This window comes from Ammospiza nelsoni, chromosome 3 (assembly GCF_027579445.1).
Source record: "Ammospiza nelsoni isolate bAmmNel1 chromosome 3, bAmmNel1.pri, whole genome shotgun sequence".
NCBI lineage: Eukaryota > Metazoa > Chordata > Aves > Passeriformes > Passerellidae > Ammospiza > Ammospiza nelsoni.
In genome coordinates, this window is record NC_080635.1 from 109,311,365 (window position 1) to 109,326,985 (window position 15,621).

A 15,621-nucleotide genomic window follows, 5' to 3' on the forward strand; every position below is an offset into this window, starting at 1 on the left:
TGTGCACAGACAGGAAGGACACAAAATCCCAGGGATCCAATTGTTTGGCTTACCTCCTCAGAGGCACCCAGCTTGAGCTGCCTCTGTGCTACTGTGCCATGACTAAAGTGCTTGAAAGATCCAGAGGCCTGAGATTCCACTATGGGAAAGCCAGTGCCAAGCTGGAGAGGAAACCTGGTCTGGCTGTGAGCGTGGTGTGTGCAGGGAGCGGAGTGGAGCAGCTGCCCACGGTGAAGGGGCTTTGGTGCCTGCAGTGACAGTCTCTGGTGCTGGGGCGTGACTGTCAGAGGCCTCCTGGGTGGTGAGACAGGAAAGTTTCCTTCACACCAGCATGAACAGAGCAGAACCTGAACTGGTCATTTATTTTACCAGCTCACACTCAGAGGGTTATTTTACCTCACACCCAGTGCCAGGTGTGCATTGCTCATCTCACCTGCAAAAACCTTCCTCCCTGCTTCTGAACTGAGAGATTCCAACATTTAGGGCAGAGCAACCTCTCAATCACTGCAGTATGACTTTTTCCAAAGACCATACATACTAGCAGGCTGCCTCACCCAACTACCAACTCTCCTTAAACAGTAATTGCCGAGAAACAAGCAAACAAATAATTAAAGCCACTTGATAACATGCTAAACCACCTTCTGGGGCTAGGAGGCTTTTGGATTTGAATTTATATTTCCATAACAAGTTCATGATACCTGCCCTGAAGAGATTTCATTTTGCTTTCAGGATTCTGAAACAATTATGGCCATCTGCACATAGAAGGCCAGTTATGGATGGAATAGATTTTCTCAGAAGAAACTGAACAACTAACAGCCTAACCAGTTAGCTAACTAAGGGTAATACTCTTGGATTTCCTATAAAATGAAGTGTTCTGGAGAGGGAAGATTTTCAGCCTAAACCAAACTCAGATGGAAGCAATATGGGCTGTGTGTCATGTCCCTCAGATCCTAATAGAGCTGTGTGTCCTTCCTTATGCATAAAATTAGCAGTCTGATGCATTTTGAGATGCACAAGGACACGCAGAAAATGCACATAAGCTGGTAGATACAATACCTTGCAGAATCCTTCCCATTCCTCAGTGGTGCCAGAGGGCATGGATTTGAACAAAAAGCAGACTCCTGTCTTTCAAGCACCTGATCCCTATTTCCTTGATCTGAAAACTCAGCACTGGAGATTCTGATTTATATACACCTTTAGTTTTTTAAGGTACCACATTCCTCATGCTGAGCTGATTCCAAGCCACAGTCACAGTGTGATCCTGTTATTGTAATATTTTATCCTGGTTCTGACCAAGACAGGGTTAATTTTTGCCAGGGTAATGTTTTTTTGTTAATTTTTTTATCATCTCCAGGTAGATGATACACGTGTTCAGGAGAGGGTTCAGTTCAGAAGATACAGCAGTCAGGAAAGGGCAGGGCCAGCACTCAGGGGTTATTCTATGCCACCTCAATGACAGGGGGCAAGAGAAAAGCTCTGTCTTTCACATCAAACAGGGATCAGTCTCAAAATCAAAACACTCTCCACCACAGAAAAACACCTCCGCTCTTTGTGACACCCAGCACAGCCCCCCCAAACCAACATTCAAATAGTCAAGAGTGGCCCCGGGTAAGGGGATACCCAGCACATTTACATCCCTGCACCTGCCCTGTGCCCACAGCAGCGGCACCAAACCCCCCCAGCAGCAGCAGCAGCAGCAGCTCTATAAAGCTCCTCTTGCCATCCCTGACACTCCACCAAGAGCAGCCACTGACCTGCCTCAGGCTCTGCTGCCACAGCCCCCTTGGCCAGCACAGCTCTGATCACCAGCTCACACCATGGAAGCTTGTCACCCTTCACGGCAACCCAAGGTTACTTCATATGGGGCCATGGCTTTGGCCATCATCACCCTGGAGGCATTTCCTGGCATGTGGATCAATGCCTTCCTCGTTTGTGTGCTTTGCATTGCCTGGGTCAAAAAGAAAACCCTGAACTCTAATGAGAAGATCTTGCTGCTGCTGGGATGCTCCAGGTTTTGGTATTTGTGCTTCTCATGGGTATATTGCTCCCTTTCAACAACTTATCCAAATTTCCTTTTTGTTCAACCCACATTTCAACTAATTGTACTTTTTCAAAGCTTTTCTAATTGTTCCAACTTGTGGGTTTCTGCCTGTCTTTGTGTTTTTTATTGTATAAAAATTGCCACTTTCAGGAACAGGTTCTTCATCTACCTGAAATTAAAAACAGACAGGATTGTGCCTTGGCTTTTGTTGGCATCTTTGCTTTCCGCCTTGGCTATCGGCATCATTGCCTATGATATCGCTGTTACAGAGCTCAGTATCAACCACAATTCCACTGGGCAAGGAAATTTTTCAAAAGTTAGTGACAAAATGGGTGAAAATTTTTTCCAGATATATTTTATCTATGGCTTGGGATTTGTCACATCTTTCACAGTAGTCATCTCTTCTGCCCTTCTCCTTCTCTTTTCTCTCTGGAGACACAAATGCAAGATGCAGAAAAACTCCATGAACAGCCTCAGCATGGATGCCCACATCAAAGCCATGAAATCTATTCTCTCCTTTTTTATAATGTATAGTATTAACTTTATATTTTTGATTCTGTCACTAATTCCTTCAACAAAGGAAGAAAAATATGTGGCACTTCTTAGTTTAATATTTCTGTACGCTTTTCCAGGTGTTCATTCCCTTATTGTGATTTTCAGCAATCCCAAACTGGAAAAGACACTGATAAGGATTATATCCTGTGTCAAGTGCAAGGATTGCATGAAGTAGGAAGTGTAATAAAAGCTTGATCTCACACAAAATCTTGATATTTCATTATAAGACACAAGTCAATTTATCTCTAGGGCAACTCTCTGGGCAGTGTAGATGATACAGATGTTCTTTCTTTAGCACTGAAGTTAAGAATAAATATTTCAAATTCTTTGAGTCAAATAAGTATGAATTAGATTATTGCTAGTACTTCATTTTGGTAATTCTTTGAGTTCAATTCTTGTCAATAACAAATTCATTTAGATCTGGTATGTGGGCTGGTTACAAAGGGGCAATAATTGTACTGCAAATCTTCCTCAAGCGCTTTGGCAATTGCTGATTGAAAAATTACTGTACTCAGCATCAGGTTTATTTGTGTTTGGGTTTATATTTCTTTCTGCTGTGTCTCTGTTTTTTGCAATATTATCACTTGTTACACTGGGTGGGGTGGCTGTATCTTGAAGAACTTGCAGTCTGAGGAGCGCCCATATTGGAGACATCTGATCCTGAAGGACTGCAGACCTCAGATGGGGTCCACACTCTAGCAGGGAAGACAGAGTGAAGAGGAAGGGGTGGAAGAGAAACCTTTTTATGGACTGACTGCAACGCCTATTCAATGTCACCCTGCACCATGTTGGGGAGGAGGTGGAGAAGCTGGGAATGAAAGAGTGAATTTTGAGCTGTGATGAAGAAGGGTGGAAGGACAGTTCTCTAGTTTTGTGCTTGTTCCTCACCATCCTACTCTATATTCAAACAGCAATAAATTATATTAATATTTTGAAATTTGAGTCTGTTTTCTCCATGACAGTAACTGGATCTCCCCATCTTTATCTCAACCCATGAGTTTTCCATCTTCTATTTTCCCTCTTGAACTGTTGCAGAGCAAGAGTGAAAAAGAGGATTGAGGGTCTGGCAGGTGTCCAAGTTTAACAATCCACAGCAGGTCATGTAAAATTAAATAATTCCAACATCAACAGAACAGAATCTAACTGTTAATTTCTTTCACCAGCTCTGGCTCAGAGGGACAATTTACTGCATACTCAGCGCCAGGTGTGTATTTTTCATATTATCACCTTCAAAAAGATTTGCTCCTGTTCATGAAATGAGAGAAACAACGTTTTAAACCACAGTAACATCTTAATCACAACAATATTTCCTTTTCCCAAGACCTCACAGTCTCCACAGAGGGTGGCAGATACAAAGTCTTGGTGAATCTCTCCCCTTCTCCAATGACACTGGAGGGGATGGCTTTGAACTAAAAGCAGACCCTGGGTTTTAAAGACCAAATCCACACATTCCATGCATTGAAAATCTGGTATTTGAGATAGTGATTTTATATTTTTTTGTTTTCAAAAGGCCAGATTACCCATGCAGAGCTGAGCCCAAAATTCAGCCATGTGTGGTCTTGCACAGTCCCAGCACAGACAGTTCAACTATATACAGGTTGTAATAGAAATAACTTCTATTCACAAAGACATGGACAGGAGAAGAAAGAAGCAATCAAGCAAGCAAACAAACAAGGAAAAAAACCCCAACAACCCCACAGAGTGTTTTCTATTAATTCAGAAAAAGAGGAGGAAACTCATATCAAAGCCTTAAGCAGAGAACAGGCATTATCAGGAAATCAAAAACTCCCTCAAGGCATATAGTCTGCCCATCATAAATGTAAAAAAAAATACAAAATAAATAACATTTTAAAATTAATGCAATCAAAAAAAAATTGGACATAGTAGATGACAAAGGAATAGAAGAACTCAGATCCTCAAGCCTGACACTGATCAAACAGGCATCAGTCTCAAAATCAAAACACCGCAGAAAAACATCTCTGCTCTTTGTGACACCCAGCACAGCCCCCCCAAACCAACATTCAAATAGTCAAGAGTGGCCCCGGGTAAGGGGATACCCAGCACATTTACATCCCTGCACCTGCCCTGTGCCCACAGCAGCGGCACCAAAACCCCCCCAGCAGCAGCAGCAGCAGCAGCTCTATAAAGCTCCTGTTGCCATCCCTGACGCTCCACCAAGAGCAGCCACTGACCTGCCTCAGGCTCTGCTGCCACAGCCCCCTTGGCCAGCACAGCTCTGATCACCAGCTCGCACCATGGAAGCTTGTCATCCCACACAGCAATACAATGTCACTTCATATGGGGTCTTGAATGTGTCCATCATCACCCTGGAGGCATTTGCTGGCATGTGGATCAATGCTTTCATCGTTTGTGTGCTTTGCATTGCCTGTGTCAAAAAGAAAACTTTGAACTCTAATGAGAAGATCTTGCTGCTGCTGGGATGCTCCAGGTTTTGGTATTTGTGCATTGCCTGGATATATAAATTTCTTTCCTTTATTTATCCCAATTACCTTTATGTTCATACCATACTTCAACTAGCTGTATTTTTTCAAGCCTTTTTTGATCATTGCAACTTGTGGTTTTCAGCCTCTCTTTGTGGTTTTTATTGTATAAAAATTGCCACTTTCAGGAACAGGTTCTTCATCTACCTGAAATTAAAAATTGACAGGATGGTGCCCTGGCTCTTGTTGGGATCAGGGATTTTAGCTTTGGCTGTTGGCATTGTTGCCTATGATGTCGCTGATACACCGCACTGCAACAGCAATTCCACAGGACAAGGAAACTTTGGGACAGCAAATATCAAAATGGATAAACATTTTTTCCCTTCTTTTTTTCTCGCTGGCTTTGAATATGCTGCTTCATTCATGGCAGTCATCTTTTCTGCTGTTTTCCTTCTCTTTTCTCTCTGGAGACACAAGTGCACGATGCAGACCAACTCCATGAAGGACCTCAGCATGGATGCCCACATCAGAGCCATGAAATCTATTTTCTCCTTCTTAGTGGTGTACAGCATCAACTTTGTATGTTTGGTCTTAAATATGGTTTATGTCACAAAGAAGTTAAATCATATGACATTTCTCATTTTAGTATTTCAGTACATTTTTCCGGGTCTTCACTCCCTTGTTCTGGTTTTCAGCAACCCCAAATTAGAAAAGGCACTGCTAAAGATTCTTCCCTTAGAAAGAAGTGTAAAACGCAAGGTTTGCATGAGTTAGGGACTGTAATAAAATCTGGAGCTCATGCAAAATGGTAATACTACATTATAGAAAACAAGTAGTTTAATCTCTAGTGCAACTTTCCAAGCATTGTACATGATACAAATGTTCTCATCACTGATATTAAAAATATATAATTAAAATACTATGAACTAAATTAATGTGACTTACACCGTATATTTTCAATTATAAATTCATGTAGATAATTATTTGAGTTTAATTATTGTCAGTAACAAAGTTATTTAGACCTGGTACAGGGGCTGGCCGTAAAAGTGTAGTTAAAATACTGCAAACTGGCCACCAAATGCTCTGGCATTTTCTGATGGAAACAACGGAAATCAACTGCAGGGTTTCTCTGTATTTTGGTTTACCTTTCCTTCTGTGTGATATATTATGGGCTGTATGAGTGCCTGGCAGTGGCTGACAGCTCAGTGTGAACACGCTGAGCCCTGTCACTCCCCAGAGGTGGTCACTGAGCCACAAAGAGCGAGGCAGGAACAGCCCCGGGAGCTCAGGGGCTGCAGAGCCCCCTGCCCACTCCAGCCCTGCGTGTCCTCTGTGCCCCACTGCCTGCAAGGACAGGATTGCCTGCTCTGTGGGACTGCTCTCCTGGCCTGCTCTCACCTGGAGATGAGCTTGGCTTTTCCCACTGCACTCTGGCTCAGTGAAATACCCAAGTTTTGTTCTGGATCAGGGAAACAGCATGAAAAGGGAGTGGAGAAGACAACTCACTGTGAACTGACTGCAATTTCATTTTCCTTCCCCCTGTGCTGCTGTGGAAGAGGAGGTGGAGGAGCTGGAGATGAAGAAGGGAAGTTGAGCTTCAGATGAAAGGGTGGTGGAGGCGGCGGGTTCTAGTTTGTGTTTATTTCTCATCATCCTATTGTACTTTTAGTAGGTAAATAAATTCATTTTCTGCACATCAAGTCTGTTTCATCTGTGAGAGTAACTGGTTAGTGATTTCACTGTATTTTTCTCGATCCATCAGCTTTCCATCCTATTTTCCACCCCATTTAAGGGTGACAGTGAAGGAACAGCTGGGTGGGCATCTAGCTGCTCCTGAGGTCAACCCACCACAGCAGGTGAAACATGCAGAATGGAGCAGAACCTGAACTGGTCACTTCTACCAGCAGCTCAGGTCCAAAGGCAGATTGTAAGCATCTCTTCTGGACACATCTCCCCTGGGAGAGACCTTGAAAGGACAAAAAGCCACACATCCCTTCTTCCCCTGCTGCTCTTCATGATCTTCATCCTTTAACATGACAATCCCAACCACTTTTGCAGGAAAGCCCTGGAAGATCCATCTCATACTCTACATCTTGTGCAACATCTATCCCTCCCAATCTCACATGCCTCAAGACTCAGCAGGCAAAATCCAGCCTGCAAAAATCACCACATAAAACACCACAGTCCCACTGAATCACACTGCAGATCCCTCCTTCCATCCCCATGAAAATGTGACAGCCAGCACAGAATCCCACTCCTGTGCACCAGCCCCACTCAGCTGGCACTGCAGGGGACAGGGTGTCCATCAGCACAACCACCCTGCACAGCCCATGGGGACAGATGCAGGATGTGCCCAGCCTGGAGAAGCTGACACATGACAGGTGTCAGAACTCAATGGGAAGGGCTGCCCTGTGCTGGTACAGTATAGAAAACCACTCTGAGTCACATTCCAAGTCTTTATGACTGAGAAGTGAAAGTGTTAAAAATGCTTTTGCCATGGAAAGCATTGATGAGCAGAAGCAGAACTCAATAACACTTGCACACCCTTTCTATTTGCAGAAACATGAATATGGCTGGGGACAATGCTAAAAAAAGGCAGTGCTCCAGTACCCTTGGTAGTCACAGCTGTCTGAAAGCAGCAAGGAAGGAGCATATTTTCCCTTTTACTGGGCCAGGAATGGAAGATTCAGGCTGTTGGACCCATGTGTCAAGTGAAAGCTTAGCATTAATATCTCAGCTTTATCCAGAAGAAGCAAGTACATCTCACTTCCAAGAAATGAGACAGGCATCACCAGAGGCTGCAAGTCCATGTAGAGCCTCCTGGTTGACTCAGTGACAGAAGTAAAGATGCAAAGGCCACAGACATCAGCAGAGCAAGCAGAACCACAATCCAAGATGCTTTTGTGAATCAGGTAGGATCAAGACTATTTTTTTCCCTGGCAATATGTGTAACTGCCATTGCAGGAACTCTAAACATTGCAGTGATTTACAGTATTGGTATATTTAAACATATCCTTCAATTGTTTTTATTTTAGAGATCAGATACATAGAAACACACAGAGAGGCTGAAGCTCTTCTAGCTCTTAAGGAGATTATTTACAGCATGTCTCTAAGGATGCACTCTTGTAGCCTTCTGCTTATTCTGTTCACACAAATATCACACTACAGATCCACCTGAAGTCTGCCAGTGCCTTTGCTCTGCATTGCAAGTGCTCAGAGGCACCAAACAGGCACCAAACACTACTGCTTCCCCCTTTTCCCCCCATTTTTCTTTAGAATAGAGGCTGTACCCTTCTCCCAAAAACATGGTGGATTTTTCTTAAGCTCTTCTTTCTTGAGTTCCCAGTCTTCATCTCTCTGGTCTAAGGGGATTTTTCTCAGAGCAGCTTTCCTGCAGTAGTTCCTGCTCTCCACCTCTGCTCTGGGAGAGAAACCAAGAGTGAGCACAGCACACACATCTCTGTTCACGGGTGCCCATCTGGGGGCTCAGGGCTTGTGTCTCAGTCAGGTCAAAACCCTGATGCCACCCACAATTGAGAAAGACCACAGTGTGTCTAGCATGGTGCAGCCCCAACCTCCCCTCACAGGGAGCCCCTGGGCCCCAGCACTGCCTGCATCCAGACATGGACATTCCAAGTGTAAATCTTGCCAAGGAGAAGACCAACCCTTTCCTCCTCCTGCAGGGCTCTGATTTTGTAGACACTCAGGATTCAGGAATCTCTGTCAGAAAAACCATCCAATATCAGGAAAAATCCTTCTTTTCTGTAAGAGAGCATTTCTGTCACATGAGTGCAATGCTGTTCTAGCTGCCAGCACAGAGCAAAGTCAGCAGCTCCATATTGATGGATCTCATCACGTGGGCTTTCCATGTCATAGAATCACAGAATGGTTTCAGCTCGAAGGGACATTATCTCATTCCATACCTTCTGCCATGGACAGGGACACCTTCCCCTAGACCAGGCTGCTCAAAGCCCCACCCAGCTTGGCCTTGGACACTTCCAGGGATGGGGCAGCTGCAGCTTCTCTGGGCAACCTGTGCCAGGGCCTCACCAGCCTCACAGTCAAGAATTGATTCCTAATATATCTAATCCTACCTACCCAGGCCATTCCCCCTTGTCCATGCCCTTGTCCAAAGTTCCTCTCCAGCTCTCTTGTAGGCTCCCTTCAGGTACTGAAAGGTGCTCTAAGGTCTCCACAGGGCCTATGTTTGACAGTGGTGGTTGATGCCCCACAGCTGCTGGTGTTTAAGAGGTATTTGGGCCTTCTTAAGATGCTTTAAATTCTGGTCAGTCCTGAAGTGGTCAGGACATAGGACTAGCAGTAGATCCCTTCCAACTGAACTACCCTATTGTCTTCTATTAAGTATCTGCTCCCAAGGGCAAGAAACCTTTTTCTATAAAACTTTTAAATATAAAGATTCCTTTATTTATTTACACATTAGTATATATATGCCCTGATCTTAGACAGCAGGACCCTTGGGTACAATTTCAACAGCTGGCACTTTGCAGAGAGGCTGGCAGCAGACATGGGCTCTGTGCCTTTTTTGGTAGGTCTCATAGCATCAAGAGTAAAGCCTTTTTCATGCAAGCCAAATCTAATGTAAAATACGCATTTGCTATTCAGAAGCAGCTGTTTTGAAAGCAGCTGTTTCCTAACTTTTGCATGTTCATGCAAACCTCAGTGAATGGTACTGATACTCAGCAGCGGAATATTCCTAATATTTGCAAGTTAATAATATTTACATGTTGATACATGTCATATTTCCATGTGGGTGCAGTCCTCAGCATAATTCCGTGGCCTGGCCCAGGAAGGCAGCTGGCAACACCTGGGGACCAACAAACAGCATGCAAGGGTCACATGGTGCTAGAGGGGGCTGAATTTGGATTAATGAAGGATTTGGATGCTCATAGCCTATGTAGATATGCACATCAGCCCTACAGTTGGTGCAGACCCTCAGATGGTTTTAAAAATTTCCTTTTTTCTCTTTTTGCATGACAGGCAAATATCCAAATATGACAGGGATGGTGTGTAACAAAATGTTCCTCATATTTATATCCCACACACACCACTGTGTGGAAAGCAGAGATGCTCTGTGCCGCACAGTATTTTGTGCAAGCACACTCTTAATTCTCTGTCTCAGGCATACACAGTGCTGCCTTGTACTCTTTGGCACTGCCTGACCGGGGACATCACCTCTGGGACCTTCTGCACATCTGAAGGAGCAGACAGTAATCGAAATTACACTACAAGTGACAACCATTCCTCCTAGTTTACTCCAAGTTGGCTGATGTGATGCCAGTCTGAGGGTGAAAGCATCCACTGTGGTCATAAATGATAGTGGCTGGTTTTAAAAAGTATTCCTGAGCCTCAGTGATAAACTTGTGGCTGCCCACAGGCTGGGTTATGGCCATGAGGTGATTGTACAGGTTCTGCGTGTGTTCTAGACTGGGCATTTGAAGCATCTTCCAGTCATTAGATATCCCAGCCATGCTGAGCCATGCAGCTCTGGGATGAGTCAGGCCAGCATGTGATTCTGAAAGACAAGTTTTCCACCTTAAATCATGAATTTTCCACTTTAAATCTGAGTCATTCACCTCAGAAAGCCCTTCATCAGCTGACCTGAGTCACCATGGGCTGTTGCTAAGGTGTCTCAGATGATGATGTCAATCATTCTGGCAATCAACCTGTCAATCATTCTCCCAGGCACCTCTGCCTGCCACAGGCATTGCCCTTTGGCATCATCCAGCCAATTCCCCTGCCCCCTGCTCCTATGGCTCTGGAGCACATCCAGGGCACAGGAAATTCTACAGACTTGGCAGGAATTACTGGTGAGATTAGTGCAAAACAGACAGCATTGAATAGGCAAGTAATTGCTATAAATTTTTCATCCAAGGGACAGAAGTCTGCAGACTTTCATCTTCTGGATTAGATAATATTTACCTGTTCTGGTGTAGAAACTAAGTATGCCAAGAGCTGAGAAGAGTATAAAGAGAATCTCCACTTGAAGACAATGCCCCATTCTCAGAGGTCTGGCCGACCTGAGCTTTACTACCTAGACACTGGATAGGTAGTAAAAAAATCTAATTTGCAAAGCTTCATTATCAGCTGCTGGCTGCCTAAATGCCTTTAAACTGAGGGTCTGAAAGTAAGAAGAGCTGATACATCTGTGTGGAAGGAAAGTGGTGAATAGTGGAAGATTACGGCGTGTCAGTTCCAAACCCAAAAAGACTTTAGCTCTAAGATGGTCTGGATGCCCTTTTCTGGCAGTGTTCAGCTCTATCACACTGGAAAGGGCTTTGAGCAATCTGATCTAGTGGAAGGGGTCCCTGTCCATGGTAAGGGGTTGGAATGAGATGAGCTTTAAGGCCCCTTCCCACCATTCTATGATTCTGTGTTGGGTGGGCAGTTAAAATGCAAAGCTATTAGCAGCTTCCAACAGCCAGAGTTTGGAAACCAGAGCTTGGAAACCAGAGCTTGTGCCTCCACTACAAAGTTTTCTGGGCTCTGTACAGGGAAATTTTGCCCAGTTTGGCTGTCTTTTCTTCTGGAAGGACTCTGATGTGTCAAGATAAAAGGTGGGCATGGGGCATTTCAGCAGGAACCAAGCTGAAGAAGTACAGCAGAAGGACAGGAGTACCTACAGAAAAGTTTATATGGATTAATGAAAAGTGGCATTTGTAAGGCACTGGCCTCCTCAGATATCTGCCTGTCACCGTGCCTGATTTCAAACTTGGCAGCTTGTGTGCTGCACTGGCAAGCTGGAGACTTTGAGTTGGATAAATGCCTATTAAAAAAACAACAAACAAGATATATATGGTATCAAAGCAGTCTTGAGAATGTGGAAGTGGTGCCAGTGAAGGATGATGATGGGACTCTAATGTCACAGAAAAATCCAGGGAGAAAACACTTTTGGGAGCTCTCAGCATTCCAGGGTCTGGCACATGTGTCTTTTGTGGGCAGTGTGTTGAAGTAAAGTAGTGTTGGGACCGTGGCTTGCACTGAACAAGTTGGTTGGCCTCTGGTGATCTGTCCCACTCCTTTACAGAGATGAAGGATGGGACACAGCTCAAACCTCTGCAGTAAAGCATCCTGATCCAGGGAAACACCTTTGCAAGGATGAAAATACCTGTGAGCCGAGCCAACAGCTGAAAAACAGGAATGGTAATTGGGAACCATTAAAAAACGTATTTATTATGGCATGTGCTGCCACAGTGCTAACTGTAAGCAATTAAGACAGCAAAGATTTTCCCAAAATTTGGAAGTACTATATGACCATCCTATTAAGTGGTCTAATTTATAGTGATTATGTAAAAAATAGGGTGGCTTTTTTTCTTTACTATAAGAAAGCCAAATGATATACATATAAATATATATACACACACAGACACACACACAGCTGCCGAGGGCTGTTCCTAAAGAATTCAACCCGTGCATTTGCTATTCACCACTGTAAGGGCTTAACACTTGCCAGTTGTTGCTTTTATTTCAGTTGCTTAATAACGGCTCTGCAACATCCTTACAAAAATAATGATGTCATGAAGTGGTAACGATTTTGAAAACATACCAAGGGAAACCGCAGGAGGCAGGGGAATAAAAGAATGTCTTCTCACGGCTTCCCCCTGACAGGCCCGTGTTTGCTCGTCCACTACAGCTTGTGTGTCAGGGCTTTAGCAGGCTTTGGGTGGGAAGATAGTAACACACCTTGTGTGTTCTGGTCCTCTGTGGAGCAGTGAAGTTAATTTTCACTGCAGCCGCAGCGAGACCTGCCACCACTACTCACTTTTCCAAGAATCTGCAGCACTCCCGGTGTCCGTAGATCTCCGCGAGCCTCCGGGGAGTGTCTCCGAAGAGGTCGGCGGCATCCACAGCAGCGTGCAGGGAGTGAAGGGCGCGGAGCACCCGCAGCTTGCCCGCCTCGGCAGCGAAGTGCGCCGCGGTCCAGCCCACATCGCTCCGCAGGCAGGGCCGGGCACCGTGATCCACCAGGAGCCTGACCAGGTCCGACCGCCCTGGCAACGCGCAGCAAAGCCAGCAGAGAAGATGCTTTACAATTTATACCTTCGGGATGCACAAGGGGGTCACACACAGCTGGTCATAATTCCCTCAGACACAGATTTCACCCACCTGACTATCTGGTTTATCATATCGGGGATACTGAACTGAAAATGCTGGTTATTTTCTCTCAAACTCGACATTTTCCAGGATAAATTTACAACAAAAACAACAACCAAATCAAAAAGCTTTCTAATTTCTGAACAGCACATCTCAATTAGTCATTGACCAATTGGCTATTTCATTGCTTCATTTTGATTTTTAGTTCAATTGCAAAATAAAATTTAAACATTGAGAATGGGAAAATCTGTGAACAGCTTTACTAAAACAAAGATTTTTTGATAGCAGGTGGAGAAACTACTGCTTCTTCATTCACTTTCACATTTTTCTAACTAGTGGAATTGCTTAAAGAAGCAAAAAAAAAAAAAAAAAAAAAAAAAAAAAAAAGTTATTTCTAAACCACTTCACACTGCCTTGACTGAGCTAGACTACTCCAAATCACATCTAGGCTCTGTCAGCTTCTCACCATCATTTTTGTTAAGTAGCTCAGTCCCCTTTGCTAATGTTCAAATGCCTAATAATCCATTTGATGCTGGATACATGGTCTTAAGTGTAAAACAGGAAATCACACACTTGATTTCTGAGCAAAGACAGATGTGATGACATGAGATCCCAACAAATACTGTAGCACAGAGAAGTAGAGGTCCAGTTTCCCATTTTACACTGTGTGGAATTATACATTATTTATTGTTGCATCATCTATTTTTTGGGCTGCAAAGGGATATTTGAGTTTACCAGACACTTCTGAAGGTGAAGGACCAAATGGGAGCTGCAAGCAGCTCTGGTCCTGCATTGTTCATTCAAAAGGTGGGGATATAAAGAGCAATGTAAAAATGCAGTTATTATTTTGTTCTAATTGGTTTGATAAATACCTGGTGTAAATACAGTGGGTTTGACCTCCTGCTCTTTCCCACAGGTGTACATGAGAAACAAACTCAGGGAGTCATCTCTTAGAAAAGGGGGAAAAAGCAGCCATTCCCTATGTGTACATCATGTAAATTGCAAATTGTTGTGCGATGGAAGCAAAAAAGCTAAAAATCAGTTTAACAGCAGTCTCATAGACTATTTTGTAGGCAAAGTTCCCATTTAAATGCATATTTAACCTTTTTTTTTTTTTTTGCACATTAGGGACAAAATTACCAAACACAAGCTGAGATTTTGCCAGCCTAGATACAATCACAGGTGATCACCATCACCTTTTATGATGTCCATTCACAGAGGCAGCAGAGCTGGGGGTGCCCTTACCTTTGGCAGCAGCCCAGTGCAGGGGGGTCCTGCCATGCCAGTCAACATCCTTCTGGTTTGGGTCACAACGCCCTGCCTTCAAAATCTTCTTAACCAGGTCATAGTCACCCACAGCCACGGCTTCATGGAGCTCTGTCATGCTGCAGGAAGGCACGTGGTGACAGAGAGATGCTCATTCAGTGGTGTGCACTGATGGTCAGCTCCTCTCAGCAGCTTCCTGGATTAAAAATGAGACAGGCACCATGAGAAACCAAGATTTATGCAAAAAACAGGAAAAAGGAATGATGGGGGAAAAAAATAAATTATCTTCAAACCAGTGATCACATACTGATGGTGAGTTTTGGTCTGTAGACACAGAAATCTGCAGCAAAGTGCAGTCCTTTATATAAAGGACTTGCAGCTAAAGTTGAACATTTGCTACAGGTTTGTTGTGCTCACTAACCATGGGAACTGGCTCCTCCCTTGCCAGTGCTGCAGCATTACTGGTAGCATTTTATTGCAGAGAAAATCAGAAACAGAAACATCTATGCAAGCATCCTCTGATGTTCTTTAGTGAAAATGATAAAAAGGGATAATAATTAAGCATATAAAAAGAGATGATAGGGCAAGGATGAATGGTCTTAAACTAAGATTCATAGCCTGTTTCACACCTGGGTGGTTGGACTGTGTAGATAAGATCCAAAAGAAAGACCCATATTTGTCTTCTACTGAGTTTGACTCCTGCACATCTGGGAAATCTGAATATATAAAGAAGAAAATTAAATTTTGGAGCCCCTAGTGGGCCAAAGAAGTATCATGGGATCTCTGTTACTCTAACCACCTGTGTACTGCTTCCTCCTCCTCATTGTCTCTCACTTACCTTGAAGAACCTGTTCCTTTAGATTAAAAAAAAGATCTTCTGACTTGTTCTCCAACACCTTTCACCAGCATCAAATCTATCCTGAAAATGTCAAACTTTAATGCATCCAGCCCATCACTGAAATGAAGTCTGGACAAGAGTACAGGAAAAAAAAATCTTGGACCTTTTCATACAACTTTTGTATTCTTTTCCAGCTTCAGCTCATACCCATACTGTTAGGGAAGGGAAGCTGCTGATCCCAAGGCAGGAACTCAGCAGCTGTCCAAGGGGACAGTCCACAGGAGCAACTTCATGAGCAATTTAAGCCAAGCCAAATTCTACCTCCCCTGCTGCCTCCCTTTGCTAGCCTTGCAGCTCATTGGGGCATT

At 43.9% G+C, this 15,621-nt stretch overlaps 3 protein-coding genes across 3 annotated transcripts; 2 read left to right on the top strand and 1 right to left on the bottom strand.

Annotated features, from left to right (window-relative positions):
• Window positions 1-1,817: 1,817 nt before the first annotated feature.
• LOC132071344 (taste receptor type 2 member 9-like) lies at window positions 1,818-2,771 on the top strand. The gene has a single exon (XM_059468905.1). The coding sequence runs from the start codon at window positions 1,818-1,820 to the stop codon at window positions 2,769-2,771; it is 954 nt and encodes a 317-aa protein (XP_059324888.1).
• A 2,080-nt stretch (window positions 2,772-4,851) lies between these two features.
• Window positions 4,852-5,811, top strand: LOC132071443 (taste receptor type 2 member 40-like). The gene has a single exon (XM_059469023.1). It carries the CDS (start codon window positions 4,852-4,854, stop codon window positions 5,809-5,811), a length of 960 nt encoding a protein of 319 aa, XP_059325006.1.
• A 2,224-nt stretch (window positions 5,812-8,035) lies between these two features.
• ANKRD66 (ankyrin repeat domain 66) lies at window positions 8,036-14,774 on the bottom strand. Its single transcript, XM_059469380.1, has 4 exons — window positions 14,723-14,774; window positions 14,395-14,611; window positions 12,818-13,046; window positions 8,036-8,458 (listed from the first exon to the last, which is right to left on the bottom strand). The coding sequence occupies exons 2-4, from the start codon at window positions 14,531-14,533 to the stop codon at window positions 8,278-8,280; spliced, it is 549 nt and encodes a 182-aa protein (XP_059325363.1). The 5' UTR covers window positions 14,534-14,611; window positions 14,723-14,774; the 3' UTR covers window positions 8,036-8,277.
• Between the last annotated feature and the right edge of the window lie 847 nt (window positions 14,775-15,621).